This window comes from Cyanistes caeruleus, chromosome 2 (assembly GCF_971803275.1).
Source record: "Cyanistes caeruleus chromosome 2, bCyaCae1.hap1.1, whole genome shotgun sequence".
Classification (NCBI taxonomy): Eukaryota; Metazoa; Chordata; class Aves; order Passeriformes; family Paridae; genus Cyanistes; species Cyanistes caeruleus.
In genome coordinates, this window is record NC_141702.1 from 112,510,582 (window position 1) to 112,532,378 (window position 21,797).

At 48.5% G+C, this 21,797-nt stretch overlaps 1 protein-coding gene across 6 annotated transcripts in view; it reads left to right on the top strand.

Moving 5' to 3' along the window:
- Window positions 1-8,640: 8,640 nt before the first annotated feature.
- Window positions 8,641-21,797, top strand: part of MEIS1 (Meis homeobox 1) — a 108,908-nt gene continuing 95,751 nt past the window's right edge. Inside the window, exons 1-6 of one of the 6 annotated variants that reach the window (XM_086879250.1) lie at window positions 8,641-8,689; window positions 11,851-12,077; window positions 13,726-13,867; window positions 14,448-14,498; window positions 15,337-15,387; window positions 16,835-16,981. In XM_086879250.1, the coding sequence (XP_086735376.1) occupies window positions 11,878-12,077; window positions 13,726-13,867; window positions 14,448-14,498; window positions 15,337-15,387; window positions 16,835-16,981 (591 nt within the window). In that variant the 5' untranslated portion in view covers window positions 8,641-8,689; window positions 11,851-11,877. Of the gene's footprint in view, window positions 8,690-9,260; window positions 10,455-11,850; window positions 12,078-13,725; window positions 13,868-14,447; window positions 14,499-15,336; window positions 15,388-16,834; window positions 16,982-21,797 lie in introns of those variants that run through there. The other 5 variants (XM_086879247.1, XM_086879246.1, XM_086879249.1 and 2 more) reach the window with 5 other exon arrangements.

Sequence of the window (21,797 nt, forward strand, 5' to 3'; positions counted from 1 at the left end):
GTGCCAGCACTGCCACTTTTGGAGAGTACTAAGTGGCACACAGCTCTGGGAGGAGTCACCTGAGTCAAGAGGGCGAGAGATTCTTTCGAGTGGTCCCTCAGGGAGGAGCCTGGCCCTGCATCCCAAAGGCCAGAAGAAGAAATGAGGTGTTACCTACCTCCTGACCCAACAAGGACCACAAAGGTGACATAAGGGCGTCTAGTGAAGTGCTGCCGATGGGTCACAGCCTACATTTTGCCAGTAAGGAAATACATGGGATAATTGCAGCTCCTCTGAAAAAATGTGAAGAGAGCTGCAAATATATGCAACTGCTGTCAAAGCCTGTGGTGTGGAGACACTCAGAAAGGGAAAACATATTGCTCACGAGTTTGTCATACCAGGAGGGAGGGGGGAGGAGGAGGTGGCATCCCCAGGTATGGAAACCCAGGGCAGAAAGCCACCAGTCCTTCGAGTTCAGTGAGGCAGAACAGAATTTGAACTGTGTGGGGAAGTCAGAGGGTGGAGCTTTCCCCCTAAGTTACAGACCCAACATGTGCTTCTAATAGAGAAACTGAAGCAGAAGCTAGAGTTACTGCAAGGCTGAGAGTACTAATGAATCAAATTGTCTCTACACGACTTCAAAGGCTTTGGGAAGAAGCAAGAATAACTAGAAATGTAACACTAATGGTAAGGACAATGTGGCTGGCACTGGGTAAAACCAGCAAGGGTCTCTTCATCAGCAGAGAGGTGAACTGTGTATGGAAAAGAATGGGAGAAAAGTGGATCTGGTCAGCAGAGGAGAGGGAACAGCTGTGTCCTCAAGTTTGGTGACAATAAATGCAAGGCAGAATGGGCTTGGTACAAAAATTAGGTGAGCAGTACAGTAATAAAATTTGAAGGGGATCCAAGTAAGAAGTGTTTCAAATAGTAGCAAGGACAGGAAAATAACAGAAAGGGTTACAGCTAATCAGCAATGTAGACAACTATAATAAACTTCAACTTGGAAACATAAAAGGAAAAATATGATCTTGGATGATATTGGAAAAATAATTTAATGCAAGATATTCTGTGGGGGGAACAGATCTGGGCAAGGTCCAAAGTTTCTGTTTATGAGTTAATGAAGAAAGGGGTGGGAACAGCTTGTCTTCCAGCAGAGGCTCAAGAGGCAAAGCATCTTGCCTTTGCTTCTTGCACCATCACGTTTTTTTGGTTGAGGCCCTTGAAAACTTTCTGTTTCAAGTGCTCTGTCGTGGAATGAGGATTTCCTGTCGAGCACACATGCTCATAAGATGTTCAGCTGCTACAGTGGCACCCCCTAAGCCACGAGCTGTCACATATTATTTCTGTGAGTGGTCCCTTTTCAGGGGACACACTTGAGGAAGATCACACTGAAAGGGATGTTACAAATGAAGAGGGGGACTGAAGCAATAGACGGTTTTGTGCCTCCGCATGGTGTCTCATAAACTTGACTCTGTTCTGATCATGTTTGCATCTGCAGAGTCATAAAAGTAGTGTTTTGAGGCAAGGAGAGGGGTGAGGCAAAGAAGTCAGTGTCCCCAGAATCCCCAGGGAACTGCTTGGGTGGGTAGAGCCTTCTGACATGCTTTAATTAGCTCCACCACAGTAGGATTCAGAGCTACTTTGGTCATGTCTACGTGTGCTGTGAGGCATATCTGCCTTCAGATAGAACCCTTCTCAAAACATTACTTGGGAAGTTAATCCCAGTGACTTGCAATAAGGGTTGGCTGGTAGGAAACTCCTAAAATGGGACTTAATGTCCACATTCACTGAAGATGGTTTATATCTCTTGCAGAAATTAGGTGCCAGACTTTCAATGGACTGTGGTCATTGTAATGTTGAGAGAAAAGACAAAATATCTTTATAAATCTGAACTGAAATGTTGAATGTGGGATAGTCCTCAAAGCCCTCTTAGCTAATAGAGTAATCAATTGATCTAAATTCTGCTAAATGCAAGGAAATGGCATTGTAGGAGAGCTGAGTTAGTGATTCTATGAGATGTTTCTTTGGTTACACGTAAAAAGTACTTTCTTTCCAGAGTCTGGATATCTATCTGATTTTGTGTCTTCTTCCCACAACTAAGTTGAGGATAAGAGCAGGAAAGCATTTTTTTATAGTGTAATTACAGCTTTTTAAGCAAAGCTAGCATCCTCAAGGTAAAAATAGTGCCTTAGTGGGGTAAGCTGGAAGCAAACATTCTCTTGGTAAATCTTGGTGGATTATTCTGACTGCAGTTTCCTTTGGAGCGCTGCAGATCCCAGCAGACCTTTCATATGAACCCTTTAACCAAGCCACAGAAAGTGACCATTCCCATCACGTCATTATGAAGGATGCTCGGAATCCCTGGACCAGTGGAGTTTCCCATCTGAAAGCAGCGCCTTGGCCTGGCCCAGCCCCTGTGCATCTCTGTCCCCTCACTGCAGACCTGCAAGGCCTGCACAGAGAATTCAGGGGCCAAGCCAGGCTGAGGGGCTGCCCCCACCGTGGCTGCAGAGGAGGAGGAGATGCTGCTGCTGCCTTGTGGGAGGCCCAGGGCTCGGGAGGCAGCTCCTGGGTCTGGGGCCCCTCCGAGGGGATGCTTGCTCTGCTTGGAGGAAAGTGCAGCTTTCACTGCCTCCCGATTCCCTTCCTTCTCTCCTTCACTTTTTCCCCCTCTTCCCTGTCTGTGTCTCACAGCTGCTGCCTTGGGGACCCAGGCTGGGTGAGGGAGGAGGCCACTTTCCCCTACAAGGCTCAAGGGCGAGGGCAGCCGCCGCTGCAGGATGGAGAGGGGCGGCGGTGGGATGGGCACACCTATTCTTGGAGCAAAGCCCGGCCTTCTGGTGTGGGGCTGATACGGCTTGTGGGGCACTGCTAGGAGTGGGGAGGTGTAGGGAAAGGGGGGTGCCACCTTTGAGTTCCTCTGCTCTAAGGGAAGTTTTTAAAAGAGTCAACAAGGAAGGTTTTTCCCGACTTGTCCTTAGGGCAGTCCTTCATTGTGCATGCACACACACGTACCCATAGAGGTTTTTCTCACAGCCATCACAGCTGGCCAAAAATTGTCCTCGGGAGCTCAGAGAATGGCATATACCCACCTCTCAGACCCCAAAGTGAATGACAGCTACCCATGCTGCTGTCACCCTCGCTACTGCAGGTCCTCTCTGCTTCCCGAGTCGGGTCCAAAGCGCTCACGGCTGAGCCACTTGTGCCCAAAGAAACGCTGCAAAATGAAGGAGCAAGAGCAACTGGAAGCTCTTTCGCAGCTCCCCCCCCCCACTCCCGCATTTTTATTTTTATTTTTTTTTTTCTTTCTTGCCGAGAGAATTGTTTGCGGGTGGAAGAGAGGGATGTTTAAATAGCTCCGCAGATCCATTTAGTAAAGTCAATATGCAATTATGCAAAAGCCTGTGATAATACAGCCCCCGATGCAGATAGCAGCGGTCGGAGCTGTCCTGGGGGGAGCCGAGAGCCGGGAGCTGTCGGGACGGGGTTTGCAGGGACCCTGACACTCTGCCCTGCCTCCCCAGCCCCTGGCAGCCCAGGCACAGCTCAGCGCCCGCCGCCGGTGTCGGGGATCCCGGGAGCGCCCCGAGCCCCGTCCCGCACCGCGCTGCCGGGCGCAGGGCTTTGCTTCTTATTTCCCATTGGTTTTTTTTTCGAATTTATAAAGCGTGATTGATTTGCACCCCGTTTTTCCTAGATGGTATCGTTTGCGGGAAGCCCCCTCCGGGAGTTCCGAGCCTGCAGAGAGCCCCGGCTTCCCTCCCGTGGCAGCCCCAGATCCCCGCTCTGATGAATGCCCATCCTCTGCGATCGGCACCAGAGACACGCCGAAATAATGCTGTAAATGGGCTCATTAGCCGAGCTGCAGACGGACTTAGGTAATAGGAATGGAGCAATAGTGAAAATCAGTTTGGATTTGGAATCGCATCGAAAAGCTCTGACAGAACTCCGCTTCGCTCTAGTTCAGCCGAGGTACTGCTAGACACCAATATTCAATTCTATGTCGCTTCAAATTGAGATTTAATTTTGTTACTCGCTAATTTGCTTCTTGTACAACGTTGCAAGTATTTTCAGTCTCGTTTGAAAAGGTAAAATACTTCGTTCAACTTTTTAGAAGAGTGGCCTTTGACTTCTTACACCAGAGACACTCAATCATTTAATTTCTGCTTTATGTACGCTGAGGAAAGTATCCGTAATACCTCCTTGATAAAAATAAAAATAAAATAAAACCAAAAAGATCAGGCAGGTTGCTGTTTCCTTCAAAGACAGCAATTTTACCAGCAGAGATGAACCGGGAGCTGAATTTAGCCCAGCAGAAGTGGGGAAAGTCTCCAGAATAAAAGTATCGAATATTTTAGGCTAATGTCACCCTTTGTTGAACTCTGGCAAGCGGCTCTGAAGGCAAAGAGCTGTAGGAGCTGGTGTGCCACAAGTGGCAGGAGGGTTTGATTATACCTTCATTTAACCTATTAAAAGAAATCCCCACTATTGTTCGGCTTCATGGGTGTCTCCGTCTTTTTAGGCTACGTGCGGCCATAAGTGTGGACTGAGAACAGGCGCTTAGAGATCTTCGAAACATTCCTTGGAGTTCACGTAGACCAGTAGATTTTTATCTGCGTGTCCAGTCAGCTGCTGACACTGTCTGTAAATACGACAAAGATTTTGCATTTCACAGCCCTTCTGCTGCTCTCGCCTCGTAAAACTCAAGGGTTTATGTTAGAAGTTTGAGATTTGGGTTTTTTTTTAAAACAAAACCAAAAACTTTTCCCCCCCCCTCTTTTTTTAATCTCTTCTTGAGCTTTGCATTTTTGAGCAGAGCATTCCAGGAGCCACGGGAGCGGAGAAGCGAGCGGGCAGGGAGAGGGGAAAGAGGAATTACCCAGCTAGGCAGCTTCTGCCTGGGAGCATCGGCGGCTCGGGCACGGGCAAAGGTGCGGGAACTTAAACCAGCAACGTCATTGCTTCCTCTAAACCGAGACTAACGTTGGGCCGGCTTAAACTCCCCTCCTGCTGCTCCACCAAGGACTGGCATCAAAGTGATTGCCTCCGCTGCCCTCCGGGAGCATCATCGGGGTGGGATCCCAATCTCCCTCTGCCCACAGGTTGCAGCCTGGTGGCGGGGAAGAAGTTTTTAAACCATTCGCAAATACTTTCCCCTTGTTCTTTTTTTTTATTTCTTTTTTTTTTTAATTTTTTTTTTAAATAAAATTCTTCTTTCCAACATATTTAGCTAATGTCCAACTGCCCCGCACGGGTAAACTCAAACCATATTTACCATATCAGTGCTCCACGGTCTGCAGTCAATAAAATCCTAAACACTTAAAAGTGGAGTTTTTATACAATTAAGCAGGTGTAGCCTAAGGAAAAAAAAAAAAAAATCAGTGTCTCTACGATTTTTCTGTCTCGGGTCGTTATTCTTCTACTGAGCAACTGGGAGCCTCCGACCCCTCCAAATTGCCGAAAACTGGACTTTCCTCTCGCAGAAAATTTGGAAGCGTTTCTGGCTGTAGTTTTCCCGTCTCCCAGTAGACGGCACAACAGCTCAATCCTTGGGATGCAGAGCAGCCCAGCGGCTTTTCTTTTTTATTCTTTTTTTTTTTTCTTTTTTTTTTCTTTTTTTTTTTTTTTTTTTTTTTTAATTAAGCAGCCACGGTTTTATCCAGCAAATTCTTTTATTTTTATTATTATTTGATTCAACGAGAAGTATAGGAATACGGGCAGGAAAGAAAGAGGGTTTGGCATAGGCAGGGAGTACAGAAGTGCCGGGGGGAGGACGGGATCATCGCGAACCCCGGCGCGGAGCAGCGCTTCCAAATGAACCCAAATGAACTTGTAGAACCTAAATCGTGTAAGAAAAAGACCCTCGACCACCCCAACGCGATGGTGTTGCCGGCTCGGGGGTTAGTTTACGGATTTTAGGGTGAAATTTTCCATTTGTAATGTGAAATAGGAAGGGCAAGGCTCTGCGCTACCTTGCCCGGGCTACCCCGAGGTGCCACCGCGGGGAAAACCTGGCAGCCGTCGCAATTTTTGTCCCTGAAAGACTCCTTTTGTGTGCGGGTGCCTTCACTCCCGCCGCCGGCACTGCTGTCACCGTCGAAATCCCGAAAATCCCGGCCAATAACTCATTTCCCATTTCATTTTATTTAAGAGGGGGGAGGAAAAAAAAAAATTAAAATTGATAGCGCTGTTTAGAAACTTTTAAGACAAGGGTAAATTTTATTGGGGAAATATTTTAGGAAGCCCTCCATTCAATTAATCAAACCCCTCCATAACTTCTGCAAGCGTCAGGGCCGGCCGTGGGGGGAGCGGGGAGGCTCCGCTGCGGTTCCCCGGGGCTCCGGGCGGCCGCGGCACCCAGGGCCCGAGCTGTGCCGGCCGGGGCAGCCCCGGCTGACCTCGGGCTGACTCTCCGGAGGGACCCGCCGCTCTTTTGTTTTCTGCATCGGGAGCCAGTAAACAAACCACCCCCCCCCCACCCAACTCCTGGCGCTGCGCTTCATCTGCGCGCTTAAAACCCCTCGCACTTAAAGTCCTTTTATCATCACCCGCACCCCACCCCCCACCCCGGTCTGACCTTTAATAGGCTCTAAGCAAGTGCGGGTTTCCCCCCCCAGCACCCCCTGTCCCCCTTTTCAGCCGTTCCATCAAGCTCTGACTTTTCGGGTATCTCCGCACGAATCGTTCCCCCCCCCCCCCCTTTCCTTATCTGAAGCATTCCTGGATTATCTCCCGGCCGCCTTTCCAATGCTTTCTTCTGCGGTTTCTTGTTTGTTTCGCTCTTCTGGTTGTTCCTATTTCAGTTTTCAAATTTCAGTATTAATGGTGAAAGAGCACGCTTGGATGCTAATTCTCCCCCCCGTCCCCCCCCTCCCAAATCCCTGCTAGGAAGGCGGCAGGGAAGCCAGCTAGAAACCATTTGATTGTTCCTAGGTATGACTAATTCTTTCCTTAAGCTGGGAAATTCAGCCTGATTAAAAGCCTCATTTATTATCCGATAAGCAAATGGACCCAGATTCCACCTTGTGGAGGAGGCTTCCTTGCCTCCCCAGACGCCTTTTTTTTGCCCCAGCTCGGTGGATCCCTTCTCGGAAGGCCCAGCCGCGGTCCAGGGGAGCCGCACCGCACCCACCAGACCCCCTCGCTCATCCCTTATTGCTTTTTTGTTTTTCCCCATCCGTATTTCCCACCCCCGCCGCCCCTCACCCTTTCCACCAGGCGATGGACAAGCTTAAATAGATTCCCGCAAACCAGCAAGTTTTGGAGGAAAAAAACCCCAAAAACCAAACCAACAAACCAAACACCAAAACAAGAATAACACCCAAACAGAGCTGCTTTCCTAAAAAGGCAGCTGGGCGAGATGCAGCGCATCCTCCGCGGCAGGACTTCACCGGGATAGCGCGGATTTGGGATTTGGCCGTTTACTTTTTCCCGTTTAATAGATGATTAATTGCTGTCGGATTAGCCCCTCTTTTTTTTGGTACTTTTTTTTTTTTTTTTTTTTTTTTTTTTTTTTTTTTTTTTTTCCTGGCCGGCCTCTCGCGGGTGGAGAAGCGATCCGAGCAGTTCCTCACAGCGAGCCCTAAGAGTAATAACTGTTTGCTAATTGTAAAATCCTTATCCAGGATGAGGTTTGGGCAAACAATTTGTAGGGCTGTAATTACATTGTAAAAGTGTTTCGGGCTGAGTTGCGCTGAATTAAGCTCATAAAGGCCTGGTGGAGACGCTGAAAAAGGGTCTTTTGGGGTTTTTTTTTTCCCTTTTTTTTTTTTTTTTCATGGTGGGGAAAGGGGAAAGGAAAAAAGGATGGGAAGAGGAGGAAACGCGTCCCTGGGAGCTGGGTCACAGCAGCCCCCTGCGAGGGACGGCTGCGGTGGGGAATCGCTAGCGAGCGCCTTTCCCCGGGGGAATCACCGGAGAAATGAACCCCCCGCGCACGGCTCGGCTGGCTGGGTGCGCATGAAATCGGCTCTTACCTGAGAGGTCTGGCTTTCTCTCGCCGGGATAAAAAGCCGGTCCTAGCGGAAAGGGGGCGGGAAGGGGGGGGAATCGGAGCGGCTTTCCCCGAAGTTTGAGACGTGGCGGCGGGGCCCGAGCCGCTGCCCGCCGCCCCCGGGGGTCCGACAGCAGCGGAGCAGCGTCTCCTGTGCCCCAGGGGATTTACCGGAGGAACCCCCCCGTCACTGCCCCGTTCCCCCCAGCAGCTCAGTCGGGGCCGCCGTACCGGGGGCTCTCCTTCTCCCGGCCCGCTGCCCGGGCGGAAGATGCGAGAGTGTCGGGGCAGCTGTCCCCGCAAGCGCCCGTTCGGGGCTCGGCGCAGCCCGGCCCGCAGGTAGGGGAGGAAGGGGCACGGCGAGTTCTCCGCTCCCAGGCCGGCGGGGACCGGCGGGGCTGCGGGGAGGGATGGCTGTGCTTTTGAACGCAAGGGAGCGGACCCCCGGCTCGGCGGATGGAGGCACCGGCGGGGGGGATCGCCCCGCGCAGGACAGCGCGCCCGCGGAGCTCGGCGGAGGGGATGGGGATGGGAATAGGGACGGGAATAGGGACGGGAATAGGGACGGGGACGGACGGGAACGGGGACGGGGATGGGGGCGCCCCCCCCGCGCGCCGGTCCGAGCCCCGCTTCCCGCCCGGACCAATGGGGGCGCGGCGCGGGGCGGCGCGGCGCTGATTGGTCGGCGGCGGCGCGGCGGCGGCGGCCGGGGGCCGGGTGAGCTCACTCGGCCGGCGGCCGCGGGGGGAGCCGCCGGGGAGGGGGGGGCGCCCGGCGAGGCGGGCGGCGGAGCGAGGGGCGGGCGGCGGCGCGACCCCGGGGCGCTGCGCGGGCGCTGCGCGGGGCGGCGGCGCCGCCAGACAAAGGCGACGGGAGCGTCCCCGCGGCCGCCCGGGGTGGGGGGGGGGGGGGCGGGCGCGCCGTCCGCGGACGGGCGGAGGGGGGGCCCGCGGAGGGCAGGGCCGGGAGGGGGCGGTGTGTCCAAGCCGCGGCGCTGCGCGGGCGCGGGGCGGGCGGCGCGCCCCCCTGCGCCGGTGGCGGAGTTGCTGCCGCCCAGCGCATTGTGTAAGACGCGACCTGTTATGGCCACCACTACTTCCGGGTTCCCGCAGTCTGCTCCAGCCCGGCGCTGCGCTGCGCTCGGGCGGAGCGGCGGCGGCGGCGGCGGCGGCGGACGGACGGACGGCAGCGCTCGGACCGCGGCGGCGGCGGCGGCAGCGCCTCCCCCCGCCTCCCCCCCCCGCCATCCCGCCCCGCTGCCCTTCCTCCCGCGCCCGCCCCGCACGGCACCCGCGCCCGGCCCGCCTCCGCCAGCCTCGCCCGGCGGCCGCGCAGGGGCAGAGCGAGCCGGCGCCGGCGAGGAATTAGGAGCGATCCGAGGAGGAGCGAAAAAAAAAAGCCCCCCATCATCATCATCATCATCATAATAACCATAATAAAAGGAGAGCCGGCGCGTTAGCGAGCCTTTTTAATTTTTAATTTTTCCCCCTCCTTCTCCTCCTCCCTCGATTTTAAATATTTTTTTTTTTCTTTTTTCTAAATTTTTAAATTTTTTTTATTTTTTTTTTTTATTTTTTTTTTTTTGGGTGAGCGCACTCGAAAATTAACATTCGCGGTGTCCTGCGCGGTGGGAGCACACGCAGCGGATCATCATCAGTCATTCACCACCTTGACAACCTCGCCTGTGATTGACAGCCGGAGTGGCAAAAAGCCATGAGACTTGGTAGTTGGGTTTGAGGGGCACTTTAAAAAAAAAAAAAAAAAAAAAAAAAAAAAAAGAGAGAGAGAGAGGAAAAAAAAAACTGATTTGGGGAAAGGATATTTGCTTTCGCCCCGCTGCTGTCTTGGAAACGAGAGGGGGAGAGTAAGAGAGAGAGACAGGGAGAGAGGGAAGAAAGAAAGAAAAAAGAAGGAAGGAAGGAAGGAGGGAGAGTTGATTTTTTTTTTTTTTCTTCTAATTTTTTTTTTTTCTCCTTTTTTAATGCTGAGTTACCGTATCGCTTCGCTGAGATCCAGCAAGCCGAAGATTTTACTCGATTGCTTCCATTGCTGGAGACGCTAAGGGATTTTTGCCTTTTTTTGGGGGTGAGGGGGGGGGAACTTCGTGTTTCTTTCTTTTCACACTGGCCTTAAAGAGGATATATTAGAAGTTGAAGTAGGAAGGGAGCAAGCAGGCCGATGGCGCAAAGGGTACGTATGATTAAAAAAAAATGGATTTCAAATGTGAAATAATATTGAAACGTGGCTGACAGAGACGCTGCGAAAAAAGTTTCTTTTTTTTTTTTTTCCTTTTTTTTTTCTTTTTTTTTTCCTCCTTTTTGGAGTAGGGGCACAAAGCGGTGTCCTGCAGCGGGAGGATTTATCAGTTGTACTTGTAGGCTTAAAACCTGTGTATATTGCTATTTTCTTGATTCTTTTACTCCCCATCCCGGAGCTCTCAGGGAAGAGGCGAGCTTTCTATGCATTAATGACATGCAGGCATGTAAGTGAATATGTCCGAGCCTCTGTATTTGTTGGTTTTGTAGCTCTAGTCCTACCAATGTCTTTTTTAAAATCACCAGTGCTTGAAATATTTGAATGTGTGCATGTCTCTGAGCATTTTGCTGTGTTAGTGATGATATACCGCTTCACTTTCAGAAGATAAGTTCTGGCTGGGAGTAAGCACAACTTTTTTTTCTTCTTTTACCTCCTTTTTTCTGTCACCCCTCTTTATTTTTTTTTCTTTCTTTCTTTCTTTCTTTCTTTTTTTTTTTTTTTTTTTAAATATATATTCTGTCCCAAAAGGTGCAATGCAGGAAACCCCCCACACTTTTAGAAAAAAAGTGACTTTAATTTGAATTAGAGGTTAGCAGCATTCACTGCCATGTGTATTGTTTCTGTTTTGGGTGCGATTTTTTTTTTTTTTTTCCCCTAACTACCTCCTAAATTGAAGTTTTGAGAAAAAAAATTAAATCAGCTCTAGTAGGGTGAACAGGGATTTGGGGAAGGAGAAAAGCCCTGGAAGGACGTTTTCTTGCCTAATTTGCCTGCCGCCGTCCGAGAGCTGGTTGGGAAACAAAGTTCCTCTGCTGACAACTTGCCTTTTACTCTTTCGGTCCAAGCAAGTGTCAGGGATCTTTAAAAGTGTTTATTCACACCTTCGCTTTTAATAGATGAAAAGTGCCCGTTTCCCCCGCTGCCTGGGAACCGCGGTAGCTTTCGGTCCTTAATCTTTAACAAAGAAAACCCTTAAAAAAAAAAAAAAAAAAGGCATTCCCAAAATCCCGAGAGCCCGGGCGAACGTTTCCAGCTTTTCGGCTTTAAAAGTTGTGTTGGCGTGGAATTGCTGGAAATCCGCAAATCGCTCCTTCTCGTTTTTGGTTTGGTTTTGTTTTGTTTACCGCTGCTGGAAGTTTTTTTTGCATCCTCGCTGGGTGAGGTACCTGACTTCTTATCAGCGGGGAAAAAAAGTTTAGCGGAGGGAAATTTGGACTCCGGGAACCGCTTCCATTCACGGGCTGGGGGAGAGGAGGGGGGGTTTGGCTGGGAACTTTGGGGATTGGGGTGGGTTTTTTTTTGGGGGTTGTTTTTTTTTTTTTTTTTTTTTTTCCCACGTTTATTTATTTTATATTACCGTTATTATTAATGTTATTATTGTTATTGTTGTTGTTATTTCTCCTCCGCCCCAGACTCGGAGGGCTTCGGGCCGGAGCAGCCCCTCCGTTGCCGGCCCGGCTTTCCCTCCCCAGGGCCGGCGCCGCGGAGCCCGGGGCGGGCGGGCAGGGGAGGGGGGGGGCGGGTGTGGAAATCGCGGCTCGTCCCCGGGGTGGGGGGCACAGGGGAGCGGAGCTGCTGCCCCCGCCTCCCCCTGACGCCTCTCTGCTCTCTCTGCCCCGCAGTACGACGAGCTGCCCCACTACGGCGGCATGGAGGGGGTGGGCATCCCCACCACCATGTACGGGGACCCCCACGGCGCCCGCCCCATGCAGCCCGTGCACCACCTGAACCACGGGCCGCCGCTGCACTCGCACCAGTACCCGCACGCCGCCCACGCCAACGCCATGCCCCCCGCCATGGGCGCCTCCGTCAACGACGCCCTCAAGAGAGATAAAGATGCCATCTACGGGTGGGTGCCGCGCAGGGCTCCGCGCCAGCCCCGCGGGATGGGGAGCGCTGCGCGGAGCAGGGGCCGCGTCCTCGGCGGGGTGGCGGTGCCGCTGCGGGAGGCGGCTGGGGGACAGCGATGGGGTCCCCCCGGCACGGGGAGCCGCCTGGGCTCGGGAGAGTGGGAGCTGGCGGGAGGGGCGGCAGGCATCACCGCGGGAGGAGGAGGAGGAGGAGGAGGAAAACAGCATTGCCAGGGCACAACCTGCGCCGGGTGGTAAATCTCTGCGCGGAGTTTTGGAGCAGGGAGAGTTTTGGAAAGCTTCGCCCAACTTTCCACCTTGTTCGTCTTTCCTTGCGCTGAGAGAACTCGGGAGCTGCTTCTCTCAGCTCTTTTTATTTTTTAATTTTCTTTCAATTTTCTCTTTTTTTTTTTTTTTCCTTAAAAAAAAGCCTTCATCCGACAGCATTGAATGTTTCTCAATGTGGCAACTTGTAAAGCAGTTTCTAGGCCGTCGCGATGGGAGCTGACGGGGTTATTACACTGGGCGCAGATGCTTTTAAAATGTATCTGCCCAGCTGGAGTTTGAAGGGAAGTTTAAGAGCCTTTAAAAATCACTCTCAGGACAAGTGAGGAGGAGGGGGAGGAAAATAAAATTCATGGAGTTCGGTTTCTTTATCGGTTTATCAGAAATCTGGAGGGTCGCTTAAAAATCGGTGGTGCACGGTACCCAGAAGGAAAAAAGAAAGTATGAAGCCCTGGGAGGAATAGAAAATAAAAAAAAAAAAAAAAAAAAGGAAAAAGAAATGAACTCCCTGTTATAAATATACATATATATATACGTGTGTGTGTGCGCCCACGCTTATTTATTTATTTAAATTATTAAACGGGCTCGGGAAGCAGATGCACACGCTGCCTTTTCTCCCGGGGAGGCTTTCCAGGCTGGGATTGCCCAGGAGCACCTGGTTCCCCCCGCGGGTCGGCGGCTGCGGAGCCCCAGGGGGCTGGAGGGCCAGGCAGGCCGTGGGGACTCAGCCCGGCTTGGCCAGCGCCTGCCACTGGGTCCAGAGCCGTGTTGGGTGGCTTTTTCTCCTATCTTTTTTTTTTTTTTTTTTTTTTTTTTTTTTTTTTTTTATTCCTTTTGGATGGGGATTGTTTCTTCTTCTGTTTTTCTGTTGGTTTGGGTTTGTTTTTTTCCCCCCCTCCTTTCACTCCCAGCAAGTCCTCCAGCAGAAAGCGGGAATTAAAAGCATGAGAGGCAGAAGTGTGTGTGCCCAGGGATTTTAATTTTTTTAAAAATTTTTTTTATTTATTTATTTTTTTTCCCCCCCCTAAAGACAAGGAAAGTTAATTCAAAATGGCTGCTGGAACCGGCTTGGGTTTTATTCTTGGCTTGTCCTAAGGTTGTATTAAGAATATCTGTGGCCAGGCAGTGCCGAAAGGCCGGGGAGATGCCGGGCTGCTGGCCTGGCTGGCTGTGGGAAGGGGCCGGGAGGCGGCGGGGGGTGCCGGAGCCCCCTCTGTGGGTGCCCCCTTCCCCATGCACGCTGCTGTGGGACTAACTATTGTTGTGTTTGGGGTTTTTTGTGGGTTTTTTTGGGTTTTTTTTTTTGTTTCGTTATGATATTTTCCCCCCCTCTGTGTGTGTGACTATTGTATTTTCTTTCAGACACCCCCTGTTCCCTCTTTTAGCACTGATTTTTGAGAAATGTGAATTAGCTACATGCACACCCAGGGAGCCCGGGGTAGCGGGAGGCGATGTTTGCTCCTCTGAGTCTTTCAATGAAGACATAGCAGTGTTCGCCAAACAGGTCAGCAAAACCGGGTTGAAAACAGTAAAAGAAAAAATAAAAAAAAAAAAAAATGAAAAAAAAGAGGGGGGAAAAAAAAAAAATCCTATCGAGAAAAACAAGTCTCCGTTGAGATAAAGATGCGCGTTTCCCCCTCCCCCCTCTCTTACTGAAAGAGGCAAAAGAAACCAAAACAAACAAAAAAAAAAATCTCCAAAACCCCAACCAAAACAAGGCATGAAAAAAAACCAAAACAAAACCCAATCAGGAAATCTCGGCATTTACTACCCCCTCCCCTTAAAAAATGGTTAAAGTGGAGCGTTCTGTGCCCGGCCGGGAGTTTCGCTGCGCGGCTCCCGGGAGCCGGGACGGGCTCTGCCGGAGAAGCTCCATAGGTATTTTTCAGTGTATTTGATTCACTTGCTCAAGTGTTTGGCTGATGTACTAAATGCAGCAGTCAGGGCTTTGCACGGAAGGTTATATAATGGACCCGACAGTGTAATGAAGCAAGAAATAATAACGTCTGCTTTTTCTGCTTCCATATTTCAAGTCGTTTTTATTATTATTTTTTCCTCCCTTTCCTCCCCTTTCTTACATTTAGATCCGAGCAGAGAAACCCCTCTTTTCCTCTAATCCTGAACTGGATAACTTGGTAAGAGTTAACACTTCTTCCTCTCCCCACCCCCACCCTCCCTTCCCTTCCCATTTATTTATTATTTTTTTTAAACTTCTGTGTCATCTGGAGAGGTGGTTTGGTGGTGCTAAATTGAACATTTCTCACGTGGATTTTTAAAAATTATAATTGTTACCATGTTGATTTTTATATTTACAAGTAAACATGGTGTGGTAATTGCTTGGAAGTAAAAAATCCCATAAGGAGATACATAAAGGAAAACCCCATCCAGAGTGGAGCTGGCGGGCTTGATGGGGAGCTCGCCTGCCCAAGAGGAGCGTGGATTTATCCCCGCTGTAACCAGCCCCTCCACGCACCTTTTAAGCAGCTGGATGGGAAACATAGAGGATTACAATGGCTGGAGATGCACCAGTGGCAAATTCACTGAAAATGAGGTCGTTTCTCTCTTTCTTTCCTTCCCCCGTTAAGGATAAATATTTTGCCTCCACTGTAGGAGTCCTGCTCCCGCTTTCACAAAGCGAGGAGAGCCAGTGATGGTGTTTAGAGGGTTGGTTTTTTTTTTGGTGTTTTTTTTTTTTTTAAGAAATGTTTATGATCCGTATAATTCAGTTGCTTCGTTGCAATTGGGATTTTTTTTTTTTTTTTTTTGTTTTTTTTTGTTAACTCTAGATCGCTTCTCGTTAAACAGCGCACAAAGCCACCGCTATTAAGTTTTAGTGTTATTGCCATAAATCAAAACAACTTTTTATTTACTACTAGAGAAAAGTCAGGCTACAAAGTGCGGCCGGGGTGGCTGTGGGAAATATCCCCAAATCCAGGAATGAGATTAATGCTCATGTTGTTTGTGTCTTTGCAGATGATTCAAGCCATACAAGTATTAAGGTTTCATCTGTTGGAATTAGAGAAGGTAATTTTTGTCTCTCTCTCTCTCTCCCTCTCTCCCTCTCTCTCTCTACCTTCCCCCCCCCCCCCCCCTTTCTTCCTCCTCCGTTTCAGTACTGCCGAAGTTCAGGCTTCTGGTAAATTTGCATAAATGTCTTTCTTTCTGGTAATTAGTGTCAAGACCAATCTTGGCGTCCATTTCTCTTCGCAGTTTAATTACAATTTCAGCCTCTAAAACCGAGCTCTCGAACGCCCAGGCCTTGTGTTCATTGTAATACTTTGCTGGCTTTGTATAAATAGTTGCAGCTCTGTGGTGCCACGGATGAGACTCGAAATGGTTAGTTCAGTCAGGCCCCTGAAATTGTGATTTAAAAAAAAAATAGATATTGTTTTTCCTTGGTGATGGTGAAGGTGAGACTTTGGTTACAGTTAGTTGGAAGGGGGAATTTTTTTATTATTTTTTTTTTAAGAGCCATCTGCAGGTCAGGCTCAGGGCGCGGATTGTCCTGTAACATTTTGCAGAGACAAAGCAGAGTTGATAGTTCTGTCTGTCTCTTGTTCCTGGGAATATTGTACACCTCTGAGCAGAAGAAAGAGATTGCAGCATAAATGCAGGATTTTTTTGTTGGCTGCTGTAGAAATCTTAGGAGGGAGAAGGCTAATTTCTAAGCAGGCGGTGTCATCCGAGCTCACGTTAAATTGGAAGTGCGCTCTGGGTTTCCTGAGGATTTTTTACGTGTCATTGATAGCTGGCCTAGAAGAGAATTCCCTTTCTCCTAAAAATAAACATTTTGAGAGGTTTTTAAATAGTTGAAAAGTTTCTCGTGAGCCTCAGTCACTTTATCTAACCATAACTGTCAGGTTGTTCTCGCTCTACCGAAATGTGTTAAAATCTGCCCATTAATAAAGGCAGCTCAGGTACAAGTCTATCAGAGCAACTGGGGATTTCAGGGCATGGATGCCTATAATGTATTTCAACCCAGTGCATGTGGATTTTTTTATGTTTTTTTTTTAAATCCTTTTTTCTGTCCTCATACCCCTTTGAAAAGGGTTTATGATGAAATAACTGGATGAAATTAAATAGTTTACCTTAAATGTCACCCATGCAGGTCACCTCTCTAATGGCCACAGCTCCGGGAGCAGATGAATTTTACACGGGTGTTGAATATGTTGTAGCCTGTGAATCATCTTGTCACTGTCAATTTTCTGGGATATCTCTATTTTGCGAGAAAAGAAAGTTATTCCTAATTCTGGATGCGTCTAGAGGTCTCAGGGGGATAATTGCAGTGTGTTTCCCCTATTTAGGACTTTTGATGTCACAGGGGCGAAGGGGGGAGACTGGTTGCACTTGTCAATTTTACTTACGTATTCCTGATTATATTTTCTTCCTTTTTTTTTTTCCCCCCCCTTCCTTTCTTTCCTTTTTCCCCTTCCTTTTTTTTTTTTTTATTTTAACCTCTGCCATAACGCAGGTACACGAATTATGTGACAATTTCTGCCACCGGTATATTAGCTGTTTGAAAGGAAAAATGCCTATCGATTTGGTCATAGATGATAGAGAGGGCGGATCAAAATCGGACAGTGAAGACATAACAAGATCAGCAAACCTAACGGATCAGGTATGATCTCGCCAACGTCGCACACGCTAAAAATTTGTATGCAGATCGCTTGCTGGGTCACTACGCCTCCTTTTATTATTTGCATATGATTAAGTCCCTTTTAGATAAATTTCCATCGAAATGAAAATTTTTGAATAATGTGGCTATTATTGCTTCATTAAGGCTTGCTCCCGGATTCGACCTGGCGAGATGAGCTTGTAAAAGCATCGCCTGCAAACTCGACCTGTTTCTTGTCGCTTTTAATTTTTGTCTTTATTTTATTTACCCTTTCCAATAATAGGAGTGCTATCTGTGAATCACTGGCTTCTTGGTAGCTTAGGGAAGGAAGGGCTGGAGTCGTTGACCAAAATAATAATAAAATCCGAGATAGGTGGTCCAGAGAAGACAGAGAGGGTTTGAAATCTAGCAAATACTGGCTATTTTCTTCCCGTCTCTACGGTTCATTAGTCCGTCTTGTCAGTTTTCCTTGGCCGAACGCTTTTAGACTTGAGTGAACATTGCTTTGTGCACGCCTGCCTGCTGCAAACGCGCCCATTTTATTTTACTTAATAGAAAAAAAAAAAAAAAGGAGAGAAAATAAAATGGGATTCAGGTTTTAAATTCTTTTCCTTGATCTTTCAAGTTTTCAAGCCCTCTCTTTAAAAAAATAAACCTAGTCAAAGCCAAAGCCAAGCCAGCAAAGCCTCGCGTGGCTGTGACGGTTGTCCAGGTTTTGTTTGGGATGGTTCAGACCTTTAATGTCGGCTGCAGCGGGGTGGGAAATGCGAGTGAGCTGAGTGGGGAGAGCTGGCTGTCCCCTCTTCCTTCCCTCCTCCTTCCACTGGGTGCAGACTGGGATCCTTGCCTTTCCATGGGAGCATTTGGGGCTAATGCAGGAGGTGCCCAGATCTAAATTAAGCTCCTGGATGGTGGTAGTGGCTGAGATTTGGCTTTTCTTCGAGTTGGGTGAAGCGGTGGGGTTTTCGCGGTCCGTTTGTTTGCCCTGAACCCAGGGGGAGCAGCGCTTTGCCTGTGAGAGAGGGGGACCTCAAGCACACTCACAAAAAAATAAATCCCTGGTTAAACCCCCCAAGTTATTTCTTCCTTTTGATCAGCTACGTAAATACAGTGTTAGGAGTGATCTGCTCCTGACTCTGGAGGTTTCCTTTTGTTCAAGCAAGGCGCAGCCAAGCAGACAGGAGTTTCCTCAGCTGCTTTGCTGTTATCACTGGCACTGTCAGCTGGGAGTTATTTTATAGATCACTGACATGAAGGTGCGTTGCATTGCAGTGTGGGCAGTATCTGAAATATTTTCTCCTATCTGCCAAAGGCTATCGGTTTGTGACAGGCGAGGCAGGCTTGAAGGAAGGCATGAACTTTTAGAAAGGGGTTTATGTGCGCATAGGTAGGTTGTTTCGAAGGGATTTTTTTTTTTTTTCCCACCCAATTTTTCTGTGCAGGGGAAAAGCTTGGCAGAGTGGGTGGAGGGTGCTGCGGCAGGCAGGGAGGTACCCGGGGCTGGCGAGGATGCTCCGGGGAATCGCCGGCCCCGCGCAGAGCCTTAGAGCGAGGGGAACCCTTCAGCCAGGGTCTAGCTGAGGGAAGCTCGGCTCGCTGCTGTTGAATAAAAATTGTAATCCAACAAGTCTAACTAGAAAATGGGTTTCTAAAAGCTCTGGAGTGCTGGGTACATAAAGCTATTTGAGCAAATTACAAGAATCGCTCAGGGGCACGAATGAAATCAACACTTTAATTGCCTCCAAAATGAAGATTTATACCCCATTTTCCCAACGAATCATTATTTTATTAAAGTCAAAGCTAAAGAAATGAAGCTACAGTTTTGGGGTTGTCGGGGGTAGGAGTGTTTCTCCACCACCCCGCGCGTCCCCCCCTTTTTTTTTTTTGTTGCCCGGAGCGCGGATTTTGCGCCGTCCCCTGTCGGGCTGCGCTGGGCCGGCGGGGCTCGGTCCCGGCATCCCGGGCTTGTGCGAGCGCTGCCCCGGCCGCGCCCCGGGGCGCTCCGGCTCCGCTGCGGCCAGCGCCCGTCCGCCCCGCCGAGCCGCGCGGGGAGCGGGGCTTCGCTTTCCCCGCTGAAGGGAAAAGGTGCAAAAAACCCGCTTTTCCACCTTCCTCCCCCGCGGGCGGTCAGGCGGAGGATCAAACCCACGGAGACCGGGCGGGAGGGAGGCGGGGGGCGTTTACCGGGGGGTGCGCTGAAGTCCCCCCAAGCCCTCCGGTAAACTCCGGTGCCGAGCCCGGCCCCGGCGCGGCCGGCAGTATCGGGGCCCTAATGGTTCAATAATAAGGTGTTGAGTGCTGGTCGCCGGGGCGGCTAATTAGGATGTGACTGCGCGGGGCGCGTTTATGGCTGCGCGGCCCTGGGATGCGCGGGCGCGCAGGGCCGGGCGGTGGGAGCCAGGCGCCCCGCCTGCCCACCGCTCTGCTTGGGAGAGTAGTAAAAGAGTAAGTATTTAAAAGCTTTTATTATGGATTTAATTACATTTTCTTATATTGTGGTAGTAAAGGTTACAGTTAACAGGGTGGTTTTTTTTTTTTCTTTTAATTTATTGGTTTCCCCTTATTTATTCTTTCCCTATCGGCCCCTCAAAGCCAGTGCTTTTAAGTCCCCCTGGTTAATAGAAAGCAATGACACTAATGCTAGATTTTGCGAAGTAAAGCCCTATAACACTAACCATTGTTCAGTGATTTAACCAGCTCAGTGGCACTAGGTCACTAAAATAGCATCCTTCTCCCACGGGCTCGACCCCGCTGCCTGCCAGGGTGAGACCTGCGGAGCTGGTGTTTACCGTCACGGCTCCACAAGTACAAGGCAGGAGTCTGGGCTTTTTGCTGGGGAGAGTTGAACTCCAAATCGTCCAGACCCTGGGACTTTAAAAAACCTAGCTGAAGAATTGCAGTCGTCCTCAAAAGTTTCAAAATAAACCTTTTTTAATCATTAGCTTTTCAAACATTTGCATGTTTAAATTTTCAGTGTTTGTCAGAGCCCAGAAAGATTTAGAACACAGCTGTTGTGTGATGTGTCTGGGAAAACTCCCTCTGATTAAAAAAAAAAAAAAAAAAAAAAGCCCAAAGAGTGCCTGTAGTCTGACAACAGAAACTCAGCTTCCTAGATTATCCTGAACTGTTACCGTGGGACTGCTTTCTTGAAGCCACATCACCTTGGCCCCCAGGTGCTCTGGTTCAAACTCTAAAATTCTCCTACAAGAGCACGTCTACAAGACCGCCTTTAGAAAGTCCTTTAAGGAAAACGTGGTACAAAGTACCCACCACATCCAAATAAAGGGCATTAGCTGTGTAAGGGAGATTTTATAAGGACAAAACAGTACTCTTCTTACTGAAAGTAAACTTGTTGAGCCCGTCCACAGCAGCGTTGCTTGACAAAAATTACAATTTAATAATGCACAAGCCGATTACAGATGCAGAAACTTTTAAAGTCAAATCGGCAGAGAGCCAAATTCCTATAGGAACTATGAGGGAAATGATCAAAAAATGAACATGAAATAAGACTTCCTGCAAGAAGGTCCATAATTCAACATTATTTGACTCCACTGTCAGGGAAATTGTTGAAGGATAGTAAACCGATACTAGAGTCTCAGTCATTTTTGTTACAGTCTTAAGTGTTTGCAACTGTGGCGTTTTAGATGGCCCTTCTTGGGTGATAATATATCACATATATACACAGGTATATAATAAAGCAACACCTCTATTTATGTTGCAATAGATTTTATTTTAATGCGTGCAGTTGCAGAGTTGCTCTAACAAAAATGCGGATAGACAGCAGCTTTTTTTTTTATTTTATTTTTTAAATGGAACAATTACTTTAAATATATTCTTTACAAAGGAAGAATCATAAACTGGAATCCAATATAAAGCATAGCTGAAGGTGGTAGAGTTGTTCAGGGCATCGACCAGTTACGACTAGACTTAACTTTCCGAATTCTCAGATATATTAGCTATACCTCGTAGCCAATACAAAAATAACGCCTTAGGGAAAAAATTACTGAGAAATACCATTTTACTTCGGGACTTCTTCACAGGTACTTTCAAACCATGTATGGTTTTAAAAAGGAGAGCTAGGAATATTGCTGCCTTTAGGATATGTACTCCCATCTTGGAGGAACAGGCATCAAAATAATAGATGTGGTGCAGAGGGTGCAAGGTAGAACTCATTTCTGCATAATAAAAGAGTTACAGCAAAGTAGGACTCTGAGGAGGACCAATAAAATAATGTTTAAAAGACTCAAAATTTAATTTTCTTCCTCTGACTTTGTCACTTTGAGCCAGTGAATCCTTTTTTTGTTTGTTTTCGAGTAATTCTTATTATTTTTGCCGTGATATTTAGAAGCTGTTACCATGACCCAGTTTGGCAGGCTATTTATGTGAAGATAGGATACGTTAATTTCTGTTCCAGACATGTTTTCATCTGATACGCTGTGGCTGAAATTGTATTAGCAAAATAAGATTTACTTTGCTCTCCATTTCTTTAAGCGAGTAAATACATTGTTGAGTAGACATAAGATTGAATATATTTTCTTTAGTTTATGATGTCAGTTTGTGAGTCCTTGGGGTTCTTTTTGATTTTTTAATCATTCAAGAACCCGAAAGCGGCCATCCTCACAGCTGGGTGTGAGATTTGCTGCCTTCCTGAAGTTGCATGCGCAGGCCTAATTTCCCTGTAAAGTTTTCCAAACTGAAGTTAGCTCTGGTTGTAAAGGATAGTTTAATTCACAGATTTTTTGGGAATTCTTTTCAACATCAGACCTGACAGAGCTGAGTTTAAACCCCAGTTAACCTCGGAACTGATCCTAAACATTTG